This window comes from Hippopotamus amphibius, chromosome 11 (assembly GCF_030028045.1).
Source record: "Hippopotamus amphibius kiboko isolate mHipAmp2 chromosome 11, mHipAmp2.hap2, whole genome shotgun sequence".
NCBI classification, from domain to species: Eukaryota; Metazoa; Chordata; class Mammalia; order Artiodactyla; family Hippopotamidae; genus Hippopotamus; species Hippopotamus amphibius.
In genome coordinates this window covers 40,129,820-40,150,328 of record NC_080196.1, presented here as the reverse complement: position 1 = coordinate 40,150,328, position 20,509 = coordinate 40,129,820, and the positions used below count along the sequence as shown (strand labels likewise).

The window sequence follows — 20,509 nt, the reverse complement described above, 5'->3', positions numbered from 1 at the left end:
ATTTGTTTTTTTGTTTTGTTTTTTATAAATTTATTTTATTTAATTAATTTATTTATCGGTTGTGTTGGGTCTTCATTGCAGCACGCGGGCTTTCTCTAGTTGCAGGGAGTGGGGGCTACTCTTTGCTGTGGTGCACGGGCTCCTCATTGCTGTGGCTGTTCTTGTTGTGGAGCATGGTATCATGTTGCGGCACATGGGCTCGATAGTTGTGGCGGATGGGCTTAGTTGTTCTGAGGCATGTGGGATCTTCCTGGAGCAGAGATTGAACCCGTGTCCCCTGCATTGGCAGGCGGATTCTTAACCACTGCGCCACCTAGGAAGCCCTTCATTTGTTTTTTGTGGGAGCGAAATGGGTGTGTGGGTTGGAAACCACTCTGTGTGCTTTAAGTTTTTGAGGGTAGGACTAACCTTTGCAATTCCACCAGGGATGTGGTATTGCTTCTGCTTTACTACCTTGACCAGTGGGATAACGTAAGAGACTTCTACTCAGTCCTTTCCCTAATGGCTCTTATTCCACAGATTAGGAAACCAATGTGAGGCTTCTGCTAGCTGATAAGTACATCCATCCCAATTTGCATTTAGGTGCTAGGAAATAGCCTCGGACTCATTGGACCCATTGGACTCTGAGAGGGAGCTGCATTGTGTGGCTTGTGGGATCTTAGTTCCCTGGCCAGAAATTAAACCAGGGCCCCTGACAGTGAGCGTGCAGAGCCCTAATCAGTGAACCACCAGGGAATTCCCCAGGATGTTTAATCTTGAATCAAAAGAGAGGCCTCAACTAAAATTAGAGTTACCATATGACCCAGCAATCCCACTACGGGGCGTATGCCCAGAGAACACCATAATTCAAAAAGACACATGCACTCCAATGTTCATTGCACCACTGTTTACAATAGCCAGGACATGGAAGCAACCTAAATGTCTATCAACAGATGAATGGATAAAAAAGATGTACATATACACAATGGAATATTACTCAGCTGTAAAAAGCAATGAAACTGGGACGTTTGTAGAGACATGGATGGACCTAGAAACCGTCATACAGCATGAAGTGAGTCAGAAAGAGAAAAACAATTATTGTATATTAACACACATAGGCGGAATCTAGAAAAATGGTACAGATCAACCGGTTTGCAAGGCAGAAATAGAGACACGGATGTAGAGAACAAACATATGGACACCAAGTGGGGAAAGTGGGGAGGGTTGCGGGGGAATGAACTGGGAGATTGGGATTGCCATATATACATTACTAATAAGAAAAAATACCAAATTGTGCACTCTACATATATGTAGTTTATTGTCTGTTAACTGTATCTCAATAAAAGTTCTTAAAAAAAAAAAATGGAGAGGCCTCAATAAACACTCTTTGGCCACCTTGTATTCCTCACCTCCCCAGCCCCAGTCCCACACCCTTGAGATCTCCTCCCATGTGTTTCCCTGCTCCTACCAGTACATATCAACCAGACCTGTAGCTTCTTGGTAAGTGATTTCCTCCAGTAGCAGGGACTGTACTTTCCTCCTTGGGCAATGCTGAGAACTGACCCAATTATCCGTCTAAGAGAACTGGCTGTCAAACCCCCGCTCCACGGACCAGCTGCCCATTTTTTTTTCTAAAGTTGTACTTCAATATAGACACACCCATTTGCTTGTTGTAATGGCTATTTTTACGCTTTATTTTAAGTAGTACAAAAGCAGAAATGAGTAGTTGTGACAGAGGCCACGTGGCTCACAAACCGAAAATATTTACTCCCTTTTCCTTAAAGTGTTTGCTGACTCTCCTCTAGAGGCAGAGAGGGGAGGTGGGGGGAATCTTCCCGTCGTGGGAGAGTGCGCTTCTCCAGCAAGGGAGAGGCATTCTGCGGTCTGGAGGGCTCAGGGGAAGCTGGGAGTATAGGTTCATCCATATGGACAGACAACGTCTCCATTCCAGGACTCAGAGTCCCACCCTTTCTCTGCCGGCTGTGGCTGTGCATTCAGTCTCTCTTGTAGCTCCACCACCTTTATACCAAATCCTGGAGCTGATTCTCAGCACAGCCTGCCCTTGGGCCACAAGAGATGAGGGCCATTTAGAATGCTCTGATGGGAGTCTTCTGTCTCCCACAGCCTGCGCTGACCTGAGCCTGTGATTCTCTTTCTTCAAGACTGCTAGGGCAGGGCTTCCCTGGGGGCCCAGTGGTTAAGAATCCGCCTTCTAATACAGAGGACATGGGTTCGATCCCACATGCCGAGGAGCAACTAAGCTCATGCGCCACAACTACTGAGCCTGCACTCTAGAGCCTAAGAGCCACAGCAACTGAGCCCACGTGCCGCAACGACTGAAGCCGGTGCGCCTAGAGCCCATGTTCTAGAAGAGAAGCCACTGCAATGAGAAGCTTGCGCTGCGACAAAGAGTAGCCCCCGCTCACCACAGAGAAAGCCTGCTCGTAGAAACAAAGACCTAATGCAGCCAAAAATAAAATAAAATAAGTAAATTTATATATATTAAAAAAAAAAAAAGACTTCTAGGGCAGTTTACAGAAGCCAGCCAACCCTGCAGTCCTTATAATTACCATGGCCCCTTATCTTTCTGTACCTCTTGCTGGTCCACCTGCCACAGCTGGGTCTCAGTCACCATGAGGCTGCAGCCTGTGTGGAGGGTGGAAGCTATCCTCACCCCACTGGCCGCCGGCATCAGGCCCCCATTGTTCTTCAATGGGTATCCCTTTTCTGAAAATGGGTCCATTTTCAGAAGACCATCTGCCATTTGTTTCTTTTTTTCTTGAATATATATTTATCATTTTTTACTTTATTAGTAGTATTTTTTATTTTTTTATTTTTGGCTGTGTTGGGTCTTAGTTGCTGCACTAATGGCAGGGCTTCCTTAGCTGCGATGACCGGGGGCCACTCTTCATTGCAGTGCTCGGGCTTCTCATTGCAGTGGCTTCTCTTGTTGCAGGGCACGAGGAGCACGGGCTTCAGTAGTTGTGGTGCAAGGGCTTCGTTGCTCTGAGGCATGTGGGATCCTCCCCGCCCAGGAATTGAACCTGTGTCTCCTGCATTGGCAGGCGGATTCTTAACTACAGTGCCACCAGGAAAGTCCCTCATCTGCCATTTCTGGTACCAACTTTATGAGAATTTTTTTCCCTCAAAAGCAACCTGAGACAAGGACGTGTGTACAGCTGGTTTACTTGGGAGGTGGTTCTGGAAGCACAAGCAGGAGAGCAGAGAATGTGGGAAAGGAAAGGAGGAAGCCAATGGAGGTATTGGTGAGCACGTTCTGCTGTGTGCACCTGGGAGGTCTGAGGAGACCATGTGGAATGTGCCCTAGGATTGTTCCTGGGGGTACTTGCCTGGGTACTTCTGGGGTACTTAACGACTGACGCCAACCATTGCTGATTGAGGGCAGCCTCCAGGGGCAAGTTCAGGTTGCTCCTTGGGTGGATCTAGTTCCTGTAATGCCAGAGAAAACCAGAAGGATGCAAGCATTTGAGGTGAGGTGCTAGATCCCTGCCAGGAACTACTTACCGAAACTTCTGGTGAACACAGATATGGGCCTGGGGATGCGAGTGGGGCATCGGCCGTGCTGCTGTAACTACCCTTCAACCAGCCGAGTGCCCAGGTGAGCAAGTTGGCAAAAATCACTGCAGCTTTACTCCCTCCCACCCATCCCACAGAAACATGAGCACCGTGAGGGTGGGTCTTCGCCTCTTGTGTTCACTGCTCTATCCCAGCACCTAGACAGTTCCCAGCACATCATAGGTTCTCAATAAATATTTGTTGAGTGATTCACTGCGGCTTGAAGTTCCTTCTTGACTTGAGCATTCGTCTCCCAAACTCTACCCCAGCCTCAGTCCTCAACCCTACCCGGCCCCATCCCAGCTCCCACATCACTGCCCCTCACCACTCGACGATCAGTCTGGCGTGTGAACCAGGACACCTGCAAATTGCTAGAATGGAGAAGTTGGAGTTTCTCTAACCCAGTCTCCTTTTAACAACAGCTGACAGTGATTATTATCTACCTAACATGGCTCCAAATGCTTTTTATGGTTTATGGCATCGAATCCTTACAACACACCTCCAAAGTGGGCACTACTATTGCCTCTATTTTACAGATAAGAAACTGAGGCAACAAAGCTTTACGTCACTCGCCTGAGGTCACACCCCTAAGAAGTGGTGGGGCGCCAGGATATTCACACTGATGACTCAGGTCATATTGGCTGCTCCATAACCCAGAAAGGGGAAGTGCCTCGCCCAGGGCCACTGCTGCGTGACAGCTCTTCAGAGGAGGCTTTAGAGCACCGGTCTCCTTCTGTGTCCCTCCTCAGTCTTTGATGTTACTTAGGGATTCTCAATCTTAGGTAAAGCATGCTATATAAATGCAACTTCAAAATGAGTTCCCTGGGACTTCCCTGGTGGCTCAGTGGTTAAGAATCCGCCTGCCAATGCCGGGGACATGGGTTCGATCCCTGGTCCGGGAAGATCCCACATGCAGGGGAGAAACTAAGCCCATGCATCACGACTACTGAGCCTGTGCTCTAGAGCCCGAGTGCCACAACTACTGAGTCCACGTGCACGCAACTACCGAAGCCCACACGCCTAAAGCATATGCTCCGCAACAAGAAGAAAAAAAGCCACCTCACTGAGAAGACCTCGCACTGCAACAAAGAGTAGCCCCCGCTTGCTACAACCCATGTGCAGCAACGAAGACCCAATGCAGCCAAAAAAAACAGATAAAAGCTAGGTCCCTGGCCTTGATTTCCCCTGAGATCACCAGCCCGCCTAAGCTCATTCTAGAGATCGTTTGAAGTCTGCAGCTGGAGGCAGGGAGACCCAGGTCTCCCAGTTTGAGCCCCAGCTCTCACTGCTGCACCCCAGAACAGAGAGCATGTTGCTTAAATTGTGAAGTGAATTCAAACATCTTTAGGGAATTGAAAAGTGAGCATGCAACTTTCCCACTCAGAATGGTCTCACTATCTTTGATCCTTGTTCTTTCATTCAGTTTTTGTAAAATTTAGTTTCTGAGCTCAGTCCAGTGATGCTGTATTTTAAAATTAGTTCTACTGTTTCCAAAAAGGCCTGGATCTAACTTTTTTCCTAGCACCAGGCTATGTCCTCCTGTCAGCTGGCTCACAGGCAGGTTTTTCCTCTGGCAGGTTTTTCTTCCACCCGGTGCGGAGGGCGAAGCCAGCCTGAGCTCTCACTCCCTACAGACTCAACGCTGTGACACTCAGGCTCCATTAGAGATGGCTGTGACCTCCCCCGGCCATCTCTGTGCCCCTTTATTTCCATTGTTGTGAGGCGGGGTGGTGGGGGTGGGGGAAAATGAACTGGGGATGCCTTGAGATCCTGGGGACTTGGTCTTAAAAATCCAAACCCACTCTGTTCTCAGAGAAGTGGATGGAGCCCCTCTCTGGAGATCAGAAGGTCCAGGATTTGTTGCAACTGCCCAAATGCAGAAGCAAACACTGCTGGCCCTCCTTCCAGAATGTATCCCTCCTGGTCCAAGCCATCACTTGTCTGGTTTCTTGTAACAGCCACCACACTGGGTCTCCTGATTCTTTCTGCCTTTGCCTAATACAGTTTATTCTCCACAATGAAAGCAGCCACAAGGATCTTTTTAAAACTTACACAGGAACTTCCCTGGGGGCGCAGTGGTTAAGAATCCGCTGCCAAAGCAAGGGACACAGATTCGATCCCTGGTCTGGGAAGATCCCACAGATGTCGCAGAGCAACTAAGCCCGTGAGCCACAACTACTGAGCCCTCGTGCCACAACTCCTAAAGCCTATGCACCTAGAGCCTGTGCTCTGCAACAAGAGAAGCCATCACAATGAGAAGCCCACTCACCCCAACGAAGAGTAACCCCCACTCACCACAAGTAGAGAAAGCCCGCATGCAGCAATGAAGACCAACCCAGCCAAAAAAACCAAAACCAAAACCAAAAACAAACAAAAAAAAAACCACAACAAAAACTTACATAGGATCAGCCATCCTCCAAATGGCTGCCATTTCACTTATAATAAAAACTAATGTCCTTACCTGGCCTACAGGTTGTACTATATGTTACCTCTGGCCTCATCTTACTCTACACTCCACTATCTGCTCCAACCACACTGGTCTCCGTGTTGTTCCACATGTACACAAAACAAACTCTTGCCTCAGGGCCTTTGCACTCACTGTTTCCTCTCCCTGAACATTCTTCTTCCAAAACTTCTTTTTTTTTTCTTTTTGGCTGCACTGCATGGCTTGCGGGATCTCAGTTCCCCAACCAGGGATTGGACCTGGGCCCCCTGCAGTGGAAGCGTGGAGTCCTAACCCCTGGACCACCAGGGAATTCCCCCCAAATTTCTTCCTCACGTACTCTATTGCAATATCACCTCCTCAGACAAGCTTCCCCTGACAACCACTCCCCCACCTGAAATATACCTCCCATCATTCTATCCCCTCCCTCTGCTTTACCTTTCTTCATAACACATATTGCTACCAGACACTATATTACATATGTTTTTTTTTCCTATTTTTTTCACTTTTGTATCCTCAGTGCTGGCTCATCCTAGACACTCAATAAATATTTGCTGAATTAAAAAAATCAATGTTTTATTTAGCTCAATAAAGCAATAGAAACCCTGAGTATCAATTTCTCAGTGAGAAGAATGGGGTGAAAAAGATGGCTGGTTGTGAGAACATATATTTATTTAGGAATTAAATTTATTAATTTTGAAAACTTTATTTTGAAATATTTTCAGACATACAAAAAAGTTGCAAAAATAATAAAATCATTTCCATAGACCCTTCACCAACAGTCCCTAAATGTTAACATTTTACAGCATCTCCATCATATTCTCTCTTTGAATACATATAAATTTTTTTTTATAAATTTATTTATTTATTTAATTTATTTATTGGCTGTGTTGGGTCTTTGTTGCTGCACACGGGCTTTCTCTAGTTGCTGCAAGTGGGGGCTGCTCTTCATTGTGGTGTGCGGGCTCCTCATTGTAATGGCTTCTCTTGCTGTGGAGCAAGGGCTCTAGGCGTGTGGGCTTCAATAGTTGCGGCACAGGGGCTCAATAGTTGCGGCTCACGGGCTCTAGAGCACAGGCTCAGTGGTTGTGGCGCATGGGCTTAGTTGCTCCATGGCATGTGGAAGCTTCCCAGAGCAGAGCTCGAACCCATGTCCCCTGCGTTGGCAGGCGGATTCTTAACGACTGCGCCACCTAGGAAGTCCTGAATATGCATAAATTATTCTTAAATTTATTTTTGAATGGGTAATGTCTAAAGATGGTACAAAATAAACAGTGAAACGTAAATCTCCCTCTTTGTCCATCCCAATACTTCCTAACTGCCACCAGTTTCTTTTTTTTTTTAAGAACTTTTATTGAGATACAGTTGACATACAATAAACTGCATATATTTAGAGTGTACAATTTGGTATTTTTTCCTTATTAGTAATGTATATATGGCAATCCCAATCTCCCAATTCATTCCCCCCCAACCATCCCCACTTTCTCCACTTGGTGTCCATATGTTTGTTCTCTACATCTGTGTCTCTGTTTCTGCCTCACAAACTGGTTGATCTGTACCATTTTTCTAGATTCCACCTATGTGTGTTAATATACAATATTTGTTTTTCTCTTTCTGACTCACTTCACGCTGTATGACGGTTTCTAGGTCCATCCATGTCTCTACAAATGTCCCAGTTTCATTGCTTTTTACAGCTGAGTAATATTCCATTGTGTATATGTACATCTTTTTTATCCATTCATCTGTTGATGGACATTTAGGTTGCTTCCATGTCCTGGCTATTGTAAACAGTGGTGCAATGAACATTGGAGTGCATGTGTCTTTTTGAATTATGGTGTTCTCTGGGCATATGCCCAGTAGTGGGATTGCTGGGTCATATGGTAACTCTATTTTTAGTTTTGCAAGGAACCTTCATACTGTTCTCCATAGTGGCTGTGCTACCAGTTTCTTGTCTATTCTGTCAGAAATATCCTACGCATTTATAAACATATATGACTGCATGTGCATTTATATAGCATAAACTGCATACACACACAAATACTTTTTTCTTAATGCAAAACATACTATACTCCCTGTTCTGCATCTTACTTTTTTCATTCAAAAATATCTTTTAGATGGTGTGCGGAAAAGGGAACCCGCTTGCACTGTTGGTGGGAATGTAAATTGATACAGTCACTATGGAGAATAGTATGGAGGTTCCTTAAAAAACTAAAAATAGAACTACCATTTGACCCAGCAATCCCACTCCTGGGCATATACCCTGAGAAAACCATGATTCAAAAACAGGCACCCCAATGTTCATTGCAGCACTATTTACAATAGCCAGGACATGAAAGCAACCTAAATGTCCACTGACAGATGAATGAATAAACAAGATGTGGTACATATATACAATGGAATATTACTCAGTCATAAAAAAGGAGTCATTTATAGAGATGTGGATGGAACTAGAGTCTGTCATACAGAGTGAAGTAAGTCAGAAAGAGGAAAATAAATATCATATATTAATGCATATATGTGGAATCTAGAAAAATGGTACAGATGAACCTAATTGAAGGGCAGGAATAGAGACACAGACATAGAGAATGGACATGTGGACAGTGGGGAGGGGTGGGGGTGTGGGATGAATTGGGAGATGGTGATTAACATATATACACTACCATGTGTAAAAGAGATAACTGGTGGGAACCTGCTGTATAGCACAGGGAGCTCAGTGGTGACCTAGATGGGTGGGATGGGGGTGAGGAGGGAGTCCAAAAGGGAGGGGATATATGTATACATATAGATGATTCACTTCTTTGTATAGAAGAAACTAAAACAACATTGTAAAGCAACAATACCCCAACTTTTTAAAAAACAATATCTTTTGAAGGTCATTCCTTATCAGTCTACCCGGATCTTTCTCATTTTCCATCATATGCATGTATCAGAACTTATTTAACTAGTTTCCTATTGGTGGAAACTTAGGTTGTTTCCAATCCTTTGCTATGACAGATAATGCTGTAATGAATATCCTTTTATAACGTCATTTTGTATACCACCTGTAGGACTAATGACTAGAAGTGAAATTGCTGAGTTAAGAGCTTTTTGCATTTTAAATGTTGATAGATATTATCGCATTACTTTTCATGAAAGATGTACCAGTTTATGTTCTTACCAACAACCTATGAAAATGTTTTCCTACATCCTTTACAACACAGCACATTATTTGTTTTGTTTTGTTTTGTTTTATCAACTGGATAACTTAAAATGATATTTCATTGTAGTTTTATTTTTTATTTCCTTTACTATGAGTGAAGATAAACATTTTTTCATGCGTCTAAAAGCCATATTTTTCCCATGAGTTGTCTATTCATATATGATACCAATTTCTCTAATGCATTATTGGTTTTACATTGATCTGCAAGAACTCCTGACATAAAAAGGAAATTAGCTTATTTTCTGTGCTACATGAATATTTTTTCACAGTTTGTTTGCCTTTTGATTTGTCAATGGTAATTTTGTTTTTGCTTTTGGCATTGACTTGTTTTTTTTTTTTCTTTAAAAATTTCTATCTAGCGGATGGTCTCAATCTTTTCTTTTATGGCTTCTGATGCTTTTTGAATGGCATTTGCCTGGAAAGTTCTTGAATGCTCCAAGATTATTTTTAAAATTATCCAATAATTTCTTTTGGCATTTGTTCCAACATACACGAAAGTAGAGAGAAGAATAGAAGGAGCCAAGTGTACCTTCACCAACTTCAATGGCAGTCAGAAAAGGACAGGGCCAGACTCATTTCATCTATGCCCTACCCATTCCCCCATCCCTTGGCTATTTTGAAGCACACTGCAAACAACACATAATTGTATGATTTTTTAAAATGCTTAAACTTTTAATCTGGAATTATTTTAGAATTAGTGCTCTAACTTTGTTTTCTGCAGATACCTAGCCCATTCTCCCCACAGTTTATTGAACAAACCATTGTTTCTCCACTGATTTGGTTTTTTTTGAAAGTTTATTTTTAAAAAAAGTTTATTTATTTATTTATATTTATTTTTGCTGTCCTGGGTCTTAGCTGTGGCACACAGGATCCCTTTAGTTGCAGCATTCAAACCCTTAGTTGTGGCATGCATGTGGGATCTAGGTCCCCAACCAGGAATCGAACCCAGGCTTCCTGCATTGGGAACATGGAGTCTCACCCACTGGACCACCTGGGAAGTCCGCCTCCACTAATTTGAAATGCCACCTTTATCATACAATAAATTCCCATATATAGCGAGTCTGTTCCTTTCTATTCTTTATTTTGTCTCATCAGTTCATCCATTTATATTCATGCTCCAGTGCCATGCAGTTCTGATGGATGTAGCTCTATAATATATTTTAGTGTTAGGTTAGACATTCTCTGAAAGGTGCTTTGGGTGTGGGCCTCCCCTGGATTTCCAAGATGTGGTCTGAGAGTGAGGATCTGAGGTAAGGCACGGTGTATACACTCAGCTTTAGCCATAACTGTGCCCTTCAACACTATGGCTGGGATAAGGTATCACTCTGGCAACCAGAGACTCGGGTCCAAGTTTTGGCTTTGCCACTGAGAACTGGGTGACATTACCCTGCAGAGCCTCTGTGGCCTCCCGACGAGCTCCAGCTTTCTCCAGTTCCAAGACTGTAGGGCTAGGGCACCTCGGGAGTACCAGGCAAGATTGTGAAAGGATAACCAGCGGTCACTTCAACAGGAAGTCCCATAGATTAACACAGGAGATTGACTCCCCGGGGAACGGAAAGAGTGGTTAAGCAAGAGGCAAGACTGTTAACAGTTTCAGTCTTCGTGGGCTCCTGGGGGCAGTGGTTGCTTCATTACCAGGTCCAGGAGGCACGGGGCTGCATGCAAGATTGGGAGCCTCTGAGAGGTGGGAGCTACCCTGGAGTTGCAATGCTTCTTTTCTTTGGCGGGGTGAGGATGGGGGAGGGAGATGCGGTCCCCACCCAGCTCCTGGGACAAGGTGCAAAGGGCTGAGCCATTTTCTCATGGATTTGGAGCTCTCTGCATCTAGTGGAAGGCACTTGGGCAGGAGCCCTGGATAGATTACCCACCCTTAAATGGCCATGTGACCCCAGGCAAGTCACCTGGCTTCTCTATCAAGTTAGTGGGGGGAGGAAAGAGGATAAACATACTACGGAGTCTCTCAGACCCACTGACGTGGACAATTAGGGTTCTGTGACTACCGCTATTACTTGCAGTTATTGATGTAGGTGGAGTGAAGCGCAGACCCAGCTCTTCAGCCCTTTGGAGAGAGAATGATGGGAAAGGGGGAGGCCCTAAGGCACCCACAGATGCTCTATTATGATTCTGTCCCTGTCCCCCATAGCATCCTTCTTACAAGGCTCTTCACTTCGTCAGAGAAAGCCTGTGGTGCCTGCTCCCTGAACCAAATCCTAGAGCAGGGAGCTGATTGCTGGGATGCCTGGGAGCAGGATTTATTTGCCCTCAAGTCTGGCCTCAAACTTTACATGATTTCTTGGGCGAGGAGGTGGAGAGAAGTAGTAGTGCTGGGGGCGGGGGTGTGTGTATGTGTGCTCCTGGCCAGGATGGGGTTTCCCACTGTTACGGGTCTGAGGTAGTGATGATCAATAAGGGGAATGTGGGGACTTCCCTGGAGGTCCAGTGGTTAGGACTCCGAGCATCCACTGCTGGGGGCCTGGGTTTGATCCCTGGTCAGGGAACTGAGAGCCCACAAGCCCTGGCGCAGCGCCAAAAAAATAATAATAATAAATAAGGGGTGTGTGGCAGAGGAGAGGGCGCTGACAGAGGGCTGCCCCTGCTGGCTGACTCTGAGGGCGTTGTTCTGAGTGACTCTGAGTGGGCAGGGACCTTCGTACACACCAACGGCTGAGAGGGGTGTCGTGTCTGACTGTGAGAGCAGACCGTGAGAGATGGGGGCGGTGTGTGTGTGTGTGTGTGTGCGCGCGCACCTGTGAGGACTGACTGAAGGATGTCCCCATTGTCTCTGAGGGGCCATACCTGGCCATAAAGGAGGCACAGACTGTTTTTAGGTGCAGATTGTAAAGCTGTGAGGGGGCAGTCCACTGTCCCTGACTGATGGTGACAGGTATGTCGAGGCAGTGCTGGCAGCAGGGCACCTGCTGCCTTTCCACCCCCAGCCTCCTGACAGGCAAGGAGGGGGCTGCCAAGTGCCCTCTAGGGAGAGAAGGATTGATGACTCAGATGGCTGATGCTGAGGCCTGAGGCATAGTGGGGACGGGTGAGGTATCCAGGAGGTGCTGCTTTCTTACAAAGTGCCAGGGGACTGATGAAAATGGAGTGCAGCTCGACTAGGAACTCCCAGGCAGGGAAGTCAAGAGCATCCCATGTCCTGCAATGTGGCCACGGGGAATCTATTTCAGGATTCTAGCTCCCTTCACTTGTGGGACCCTGACAGACTCAGTGACGTGGCACCCACATCACAGTAGACTCTTCCCCCCGTGCCTTAGTTCTAGAAGCTTCTGCACTGGGAATCTTATCTTGCTGCTGCGTGTGTGTGTTATCTCCACCAACGGAAGTACACGTGAAACTTGAGTTTCTGTCTCACAACCCGAGCAAAGCCTGCCCACCCTGCCCTGCTGCAAAGCCCTGTCCCATCACGGCTGCTCTGTCGGGCGTCTGTGATCCACAGAGGAGCCTCCTGCCCGCCAAGGAGGTGCCTGTCCAAGAAGTGGTCTCGGGGCAAGTCTGTCCCATGATAAACCAGGAGAGTGGATCTGGTGCCGAATTTGCTTCTGATATCATGGGCTTGGACAGATCTCTGCCTTTCAAAGCCTCCCTCCCTCAGTTTCCTTATCCGTTGAGCGGGGATAAATTATATCTGTACAGCACCCGACTTCTATGAGACTCAAATGGAATTTCACCCTCATTCATGATGTCACCACAATTGTCATGGCTAACTTTACCCCATGGTTGCTGTTCTCAGGGCCTAGTTGTGAGCGCTTTACATGGATTGTATATTCAACAAATATTTGCTGAGCACCAACTGTATGCGAGGCACTGTTGGGACAGAGCAGTGAACAAAAGAGTAAATTCCTTACTCACATGAGGCTTCTATTTCAGTAAGAGGAGATGCACGTTTTACAAAATAAATGAATAAAAATACTCTATTCTGGGAAGGTGACAAGCAGTAAGAGAAGGTAAGGCCAAGGGACTTCCCTGGTGGTCCAGTGGTAAAGAACCTGCGTTTCCACTGCAGGGGGCTTGGGTTCGATGCCTGGTCAGGGAACGAAGATACCTGACCAAAAATAAATAAGTAAATTAATTAAAAAAAAAAAGTAAAGCCAGAAAGGAAGATGGGCTCTGCTGGGGACAGGAAGTGGTGTTTCCACTTCCATTGTCTCCCCTCATCTTCACAACAACCCTGGGTGGTAGCTATTAGCCTCATGTTCCAGTGAGGAGACTAAGGCACAGGGACTTGCCCGTGACCTTGCCCGGTGAGCGGCAGGGCTCCGAGAGGCAGAGTCTATCTGACTCTAAAGCACTGGGACTGGAAGTCACTGCCTCTCTTGGCCTCTTTTTCCACATTTATGGGTCAAGAGGGTGGGATGCACCCTCTTCTGGTACTGATGCTCAGTGAGGATTTCTTTGACTATAATACACAAGGCCCAGCCCATTGGAGGGTCGTGGGGGTCATAGAGAGAGGGGCTCCCCTCTCAGAGGGATGGTGAGTGAGATAGATGTTGACCTCTGGGGGTTGACAGAAGCACAGATGCACGCAAGGAGGGGTGTGTATCTCATCGTTGTTTCCAGGGGCAACATGGAGGGGGATGCGGGCGTGGGAGATACTAGCAGAAGGACAGTTAGATTTGTGGAGGAAATTCTGTATTCTAATCCCTGGAATCGCCTTACTGGCTTTCCCTCCCTATTGTTCATTCGTTCGTTCGTTCTTTCGTTTGTTTGCTGCACCATGGCTTGTGGGATTTCAGTCCCCTGAGCCGGGATTGATCCTGGGCCCTGGCAGTGAGAGCGTGAAGTCCTAACCACTGGATAGCCAGGGAGTTCCTATCTCCCCTGCTTTTTAGTAAGAAATCTTTCAAATCTACAGAAGAGTTGAGCAAATAGTAAAACGAATGCTATTGGACAGACGGCTAGCCATTTGCCCCTCTTACTCTCTCCCCCACCATACACACTTATTTCCTGTGAATTTGCTTATGTATTTACGGAGACCCATTTGAAAGTGAAATGCAGACATTATACACTTCAGCACGGATCCCTTAAAGACAGAGAGATTCTTCCACGTGATCACAACACTTGCATCACACCTAAGAAATTTCACATTGCTCAATGAATATCATCCAATGTAAAGTCCATATTCAAATTTCCCTGGTTGCCCCCAAAATGTCCCTTATTCCTACTGTTATTTTTTTTTGAAGGAGAATCCAGTTAAAGATTGCATACTATATTTAGGTGTCATTTATCTTTATTCCCTTGAATATAGAACAGTCTCCCTGCTTTATTTTTTCTTTTACAGCACTAATATTTTTTGGGTCTACTCAGTTGTCTGGTAGAATAACCCACATTCTGAGGGGCAGTGTGAGTCAATGGAGGAAGCAGTGAGTAACTGAGGATCCAACACGTGCCCAGAGCAAGGCTGGGCATCGTGAGGGGATTCAGGGTTAAATCTGATCTCTCCTACCCTGGAACTCACTGCGAAATTGTGACACCTCCCCCAGGAAGTCCTCCCTGACAGGCACAGGCAAGTGAGTTGCTCCTTTTGCAGCGCTCTCTCAGCACTTGGCACACAGGTTTACTGCCCCTTCTACATTGTGCTGTAATTAATTTTGAGTCTTCTCCTGCATGCGGCTATGTTAGTACCTCCAGGGGAGACCAGGATTTAGTCCACCCCTGTAACTACAGGGCCAGGGGCTCCACTTGGGTATGTAGGTTGTGTCCTGCACAAGGGTGCCTGGCCAAGGAGGTGAGTGGGGACTGGAATCCAGCCCACAGTCCACCTGCCAACCTGTGGGCCCTGGCACTGGGCTGCATCTGCCCGGAGGAAGGAGCACTTTTCCTAACTTGCCTAATGGAGCCTCACAGGTCATGGCAGGCCTGCTTTCCACTGTGTCAGCATTTGGTCGGTGCTCATTTAAATGCATGCTAGATCTTGGGAAGGGTTTGGAGAGAAGAGATGTGCTGGTTACTGCTCTTTGGGGGAAAAACCCCTGATTTCGTAGCATTTGCTGATTCCCATGTTGTAAACATGTCCACAGCGGCGGATCCCAAGCTGCTGCATTGGGAAGAGAGGTACACAATTGGCTCTTGCAAGCCCCAGCACACCACTGCGGTTTTACATCTATAATCTTAAAACTGCATCTGAAGCAGATTTTGAAGACCCCGAGAGAGAAAGACAGAGAGAGAGAGAGAGATGGAGAGAAACAGGTGGAGAGCAAAAGCAGAAAGGGAAGAAAAAGAGGCAATAACTGATGGGGTGTCAGAGACTCTACTTCACTTCAGAGTTTGGGGCCTCCCCAAGGGTGAGGAATTGCTTCATTCAGGTCCTATGCAACCTGTGTGAAGGAACTTGCCCAAGGTGAGGTTAGACCAGTGGCTCCAGACTCCTGCAATGAGCCCTACCCCTGAGGCAGAGCACCCTGATCCTTCCACCCAGCCTGCCTGTGACCTTTGACCCCAACAGAGAAAGCTCAGGGTGGGTGTGGTGTTCCTGCTGCCTCAGTCCCTTTACACATGCTGTTGGCTGCTTCTAAATCCTACCTGCTTCCTTTAGAGCTTGGCTCAAGTCTCACTACCTGCAGGAAGTTGTCTATGTGCATATCAAGACCCTCCCACCCTACACAGTTTTATGTGCCCCAGACTTATTCCCTCCAACCCCCCCACCCCCTCCCCCCCCAGCACAGGACCAGACTCTACTCCTTCCAGACTCTAGCCTGTTTCCTACTTTGAGGCCTTACCTGGACAAATCCTTATGTATCAAAATCCTTATCAATTGACCAACTGACTTTCAGTGACAGATGAAAGTACCTTAATTAAAGAATTGGACAGCCCTTACTTGAGCACCTACTATGTGCTAGGGAGCTGTGAGCAGTGTGGACCGAGGCACAGAGTACCATTCCTATAGGGGGAACCCAGAACATCATGGGGTCACAGATAAAGGGGCATGAACCTTGCTTGAAGCATGGGGGAGCTTCAGGGAGGCTCTCGAGGAGGTAGCCTCTAAGCTGAGGGAGGAAGAGGTATCAGCTAGGCAAGGGGGTGAGAGAATCAGGGAGGTTTGTGGCAAAGGGAGCAAGCATGGGAAGGAATCTGGAATTCCAGGAATGGCGAGTGGTTCAGAAAGGTTGACATGGATCATGATGGAATACAGAAGTGAGGGGGTGAAGGATGGGCACGTCTTGAAAGGCCATAAGAGCCACGTGGGGGAGCTATGGATTCCCTGGCGCATATACGGAAGGAGTAGAGAAACGTTGTTGAGGAGAAAAAGAGGTTGAGGCTGAGAGAGGGAGGAGGGGAGGGTGGAGAGAGCCCCTCCCAGAAGGTGAGATGTGAGATGAGCTGGAGGAGCAGCAGGAGGGATGGCTCAGCAAGCTGCTTCTGGTCTTTCAGACAGTGAGATCCTGGACCATCCTGTGTACCCACCCCCAAGTCAGGAAATAGAACCAGTGATGGCCATCAGCTTGGGGTGGGTGATGAGTCAGAGAGGCCAGCGCAGGTCAGATCAGGCAGGGCTTTGTCAGCCATGGTGGGTTATCTCCAGGGGTGATGGGGAGTCATTGGAGACTTTTGAGCAGGGTATGGCTGTGTTCAGTAGCCCCATGTCCCCTCACCTCTCTGTCCCCAGGCCAAGCACCATGGAAAGTGGAGAGCAAGTGCCCCGAAAGGGCCGGAAGCTAGGCTCCAGTCGCCGGCGGCAGATGCGAGAGCCAGCAGATGGCCAGGATGCCCTTGTGGCCCCCGAGCCAGAGTCCTGGTCCTCCCAGTCAGCTGCAGAACTGCAGGGCTTCTTCCAGGACTGTGGTGCCAAGGAGAGGGGCTTTGTCACTCGAGAGGACCTGGCGGTGAGTCCAAGGCCCCGTCCCACCCCCTGAATCCCTTTTCCATAGCTTTCTGAGACTCCCTATCCCAGAAGGCAGAGCTTACCTGGTCTTTTCCCTTTCTCTCATCTCAAATTTGCTCTCAGGAAAGGCTAGGAATTTGTTTATACTAATGGGTAAATGACTGATAAAGTCTTTTGTGTTACCCTCGTCCAGAAACATTTGCGTTTTAACAAAGGAAAGGTTTTAGGCCAAAGAAGTAACTTGCAGATGGTATAATTTTAGGCCCATTGAGCAGGTAAGTTTATCTTGGGGAGCAGGGCCCTGGAAATCAAACCATGTCAATGACAGCAAACGTCAACGAAACAGAAGATCAGCCAAGGTTGTACATGCCAAGGAGGAATCTTAGGCTGTGACTTAGAGCAAGATTGGCTGAAAAAAAAAATTTGGCTTTTTTTTTGGTTTCTCTTCATTTTCTGTAAAGGGTCCTATGTGGGTTTCTGGAGTCTCACTGGCCCTGCTGTCTCCTTCTGATACTGCTCTATACTCCAGACTTTGTTCTTTCCCTGTCAAAACTGACCATTCCTATATTTACCCTCAGAGCCACTCCAGACTTTGTTCTTTCCCTGTCAAAACTGACCATTCCTATATTCACCCTCAGGGCCACAAAAACGTACAAATGGCTGATGTTAAAAATACAATTTTCAAAATGGTTAAAAAGAAAAAAAGACTTTCGAGTAAATGTAAAATCAATACTTATCAAAGCTCTATCTAATTCATTAGTATTATCAATCAGTGAGGGAACCACTAAGATGTTAAGACAGGTTTCAGGAGCATTTGAGAAGCTAGAATATTTATAGGCAATTTGACAGAGAGTGTTAGGATAAGTTTGCTGAGTTCAGTTTGAAAAATGACTAATATCCAACAGGCCATAAATCTTTGGGGTTATCTGTAGTACTAGACAAAAAATTATTTTCACCTCTCCTGGACAAAAGCTACAAGTTAACAAGTAACTTCGATAAGTCTGGGACTTTTAATGAAAGGTAAACAATGAGATGAACTAAGTACATTCCTCTCGTCTAGACAATGCTTGGGTAAGCCTTTACCCCCTTATAAAAATGAAAGGATGTGCTGTCTACCTTTTCACCTTATTTCCAAGTTTCAGATAATTTCCTGTGATCAGAGATAATCTCCAAAGTTTTTTTTTTTTTTTTTGACATAAAAAAGCCTGATCTCATTCGGTTTGGCTTGATCATTTCCTTAGATGCAGCGAGGGCACACATAAAGCATGTGGACCTCCTTGACTGGGCTCTGCAAATCTAGAATTTTGAAGTATTGAGCCATTTTAGATTCTCTCCAGAAATTTTCACATGGAATCTTAAGCTGGACTTTTAAAATCTCTGTAATTTGCTCTTCTATCTACAGTGATCATCTGTCCCACTTTGCCTGGGCTGGAGGGGCACCTGGGATGTGGGACTTTCAGTGTTAAAACTGGGAAAGTCTTGGGCAAACTGAAACGAGTTGGCCTCCCCACCACTATGCAACCTCAGCACAGGATTCTCTCCGCCAGCTTTTACCTGAAGCACCTATAAATGTGAGGGACTTCCTCTCTTCTTGAGGTTCCCACTTTTTCTAAGGTCCATCTCCTGCCCAGAAGTAACCTTCCTTATCACCTGTTTCCAGGCCAGCTTCCTGCGAGAGCTTTGCAAGGATTGGTTCCATGAGTTCTCCTTACAGTGGACTTGTCACACCTGATTAAATGAGAATCATCCTTTAATACAATATCCAGTCACACAATTGATCTATCCAACTATATCCGAGTAAAAAGGAGGACAGATTCTTACTGAACCTGTGTAAATAACTGTATTACCAGAGAAAGGAAGGAAATCAGGAAAAGTATTGGCTTCTGAATCAGGAGGGGGATCAGTAAGATTCAGGTACCATTTAAAATGTTAAATTTCAGTTTATGAAAGCATAATTTCCTAAACTGAAGGTTAGAGACAGCTCAGGAAGGCAGACAGAGGACTTCCTCATACATCCATATAAATAAAACAATAAAAAAAATCAACTGTATTCCCAACAAATAACCACAACTCGATTTCCTTCAACCATTCATTTAGCTCCATGTAGTTTATTCTTGATTTACTGGATCCTGGGTGAGCTGGCTGCTTCTGGACTGAAAAGAGTCCTAAGAATTGTGATCCACTGGCTCAGTGTGAAGATCGGCTAATGCCAGCTTGGAATCCTGTACCAAGTATAGCATCAATAGTTCATGGAACCTAGTACAGTCCCTTTCCACAAGACTTTGAGTCTGTGCTTTGTGGAAGATACAAACTGGCCTGCAGCTTGTAACCAAGCCTTCAAGCAAGGGTAAGAAAGCAGAAATGTGTTTAGCAATGAGGCTGAAAGCCTGTGCTTATTTATTACAGTAACTAATAATATCAGAATGGAAGAGAGTAAAATGTTCTATTGGGATACAGTATATAACTATTTCATAAGAGTTTGATCTGTGTTTCCCCTAAAGATAAGAACATATTTTGCATAGCAAAGACATTGAGAAATCTCTAGGGCCTTCTCCTAAAGCATGCAGTTTCTGAAATATTTATATTAAGAGTGTTTTACCTATGTAAACTTAGCCTAGGAAAGGCTAAATATCTTTTCTGATCTGACAGTTCTTCCCACGATGCTCTTATAATAGTGTTGAGGTATTTAATAAATAAAGAGAAAGATATCCTGACATTTAAATTTAATTTTTTTCTAAATTTAGGATCTGACGTTGGGAAGGCAAAACCAAAAGAGCTATCAGAGAAGATAGGGCACTAGATTAAGACAGAATCTGGGCTCCTGGGAAATAGCACTTGGTTTTCTATTTAATCAGAGTGACACTAAAATGAAACATTTTGAACTAAACATAGAAGGCAACACTATTGCAAGGATATTTAGCTCTTTTACAGGGGAAGTGGCTTTGCTTTTGGTTTTAAAGAAAATTAGAACATGATAAAGCCTAAACAAAGCAGAGAAAATTATTCTGCTGAGACATGGAATCAGTTATCTGGGCAACTTACACAGAAGATTAATAGGAACCCCTTTTTATCCTTGCCTAGAGCTCTAAGACCAATTTATCATTTTAGTAGAGATGGAGCCAAACTCTAGTTTTGCATTAATATAACATGTGGCAGTAAAAGTTTCACAAGTTTCATTTATTTATTTATTTTTAAACTCATCAAAACTGAGCCAAATTTAGCAAAATGTTCAAATGTACTTCATAGCCTGTTTTCAGACTCAGGTGTTATGAATCAAGACAAAAAGATTCCCTTTCAACAAACCCTCTAAAACTCTATATCTGCTCAGATTTTACTTTTTCATGTTCTGGAACAGCCAGACACTGTAAGACAAAACCACTTCCCTCATCCCTTGGAAAGCAAAAATACGTCCCATTTTCCTTGCAGACACAGTTGTTTTTCTCTGTCACTCTTGTTCCTAATATCATCTCAAACATCATAG

At 45.5% G+C, this 20,509-nt stretch overlaps 1 protein-coding gene across 1 annotated transcript in view; it reads left to right on the top strand.

The window, feature by feature from the left end:
- The first annotated feature begins 16,822 nt into the window (after positions 1–16,822).
- The window catches only part of RAB44 (RAB44, member RAS oncogene family), a 29,988-nt gene continuing 26,301 nt past the window's right edge, over positions 16,823–20,509 (top strand). Inside the window, exon 1 of the mRNA XM_057699770.1 lies at positions 16,823–17,029. Within this exon, the coding sequence (XP_057555753.1) occupies positions 16,823–17,029 (207 nt within the window). The remainder of the gene's footprint in view (positions 17,030–20,509) is intronic.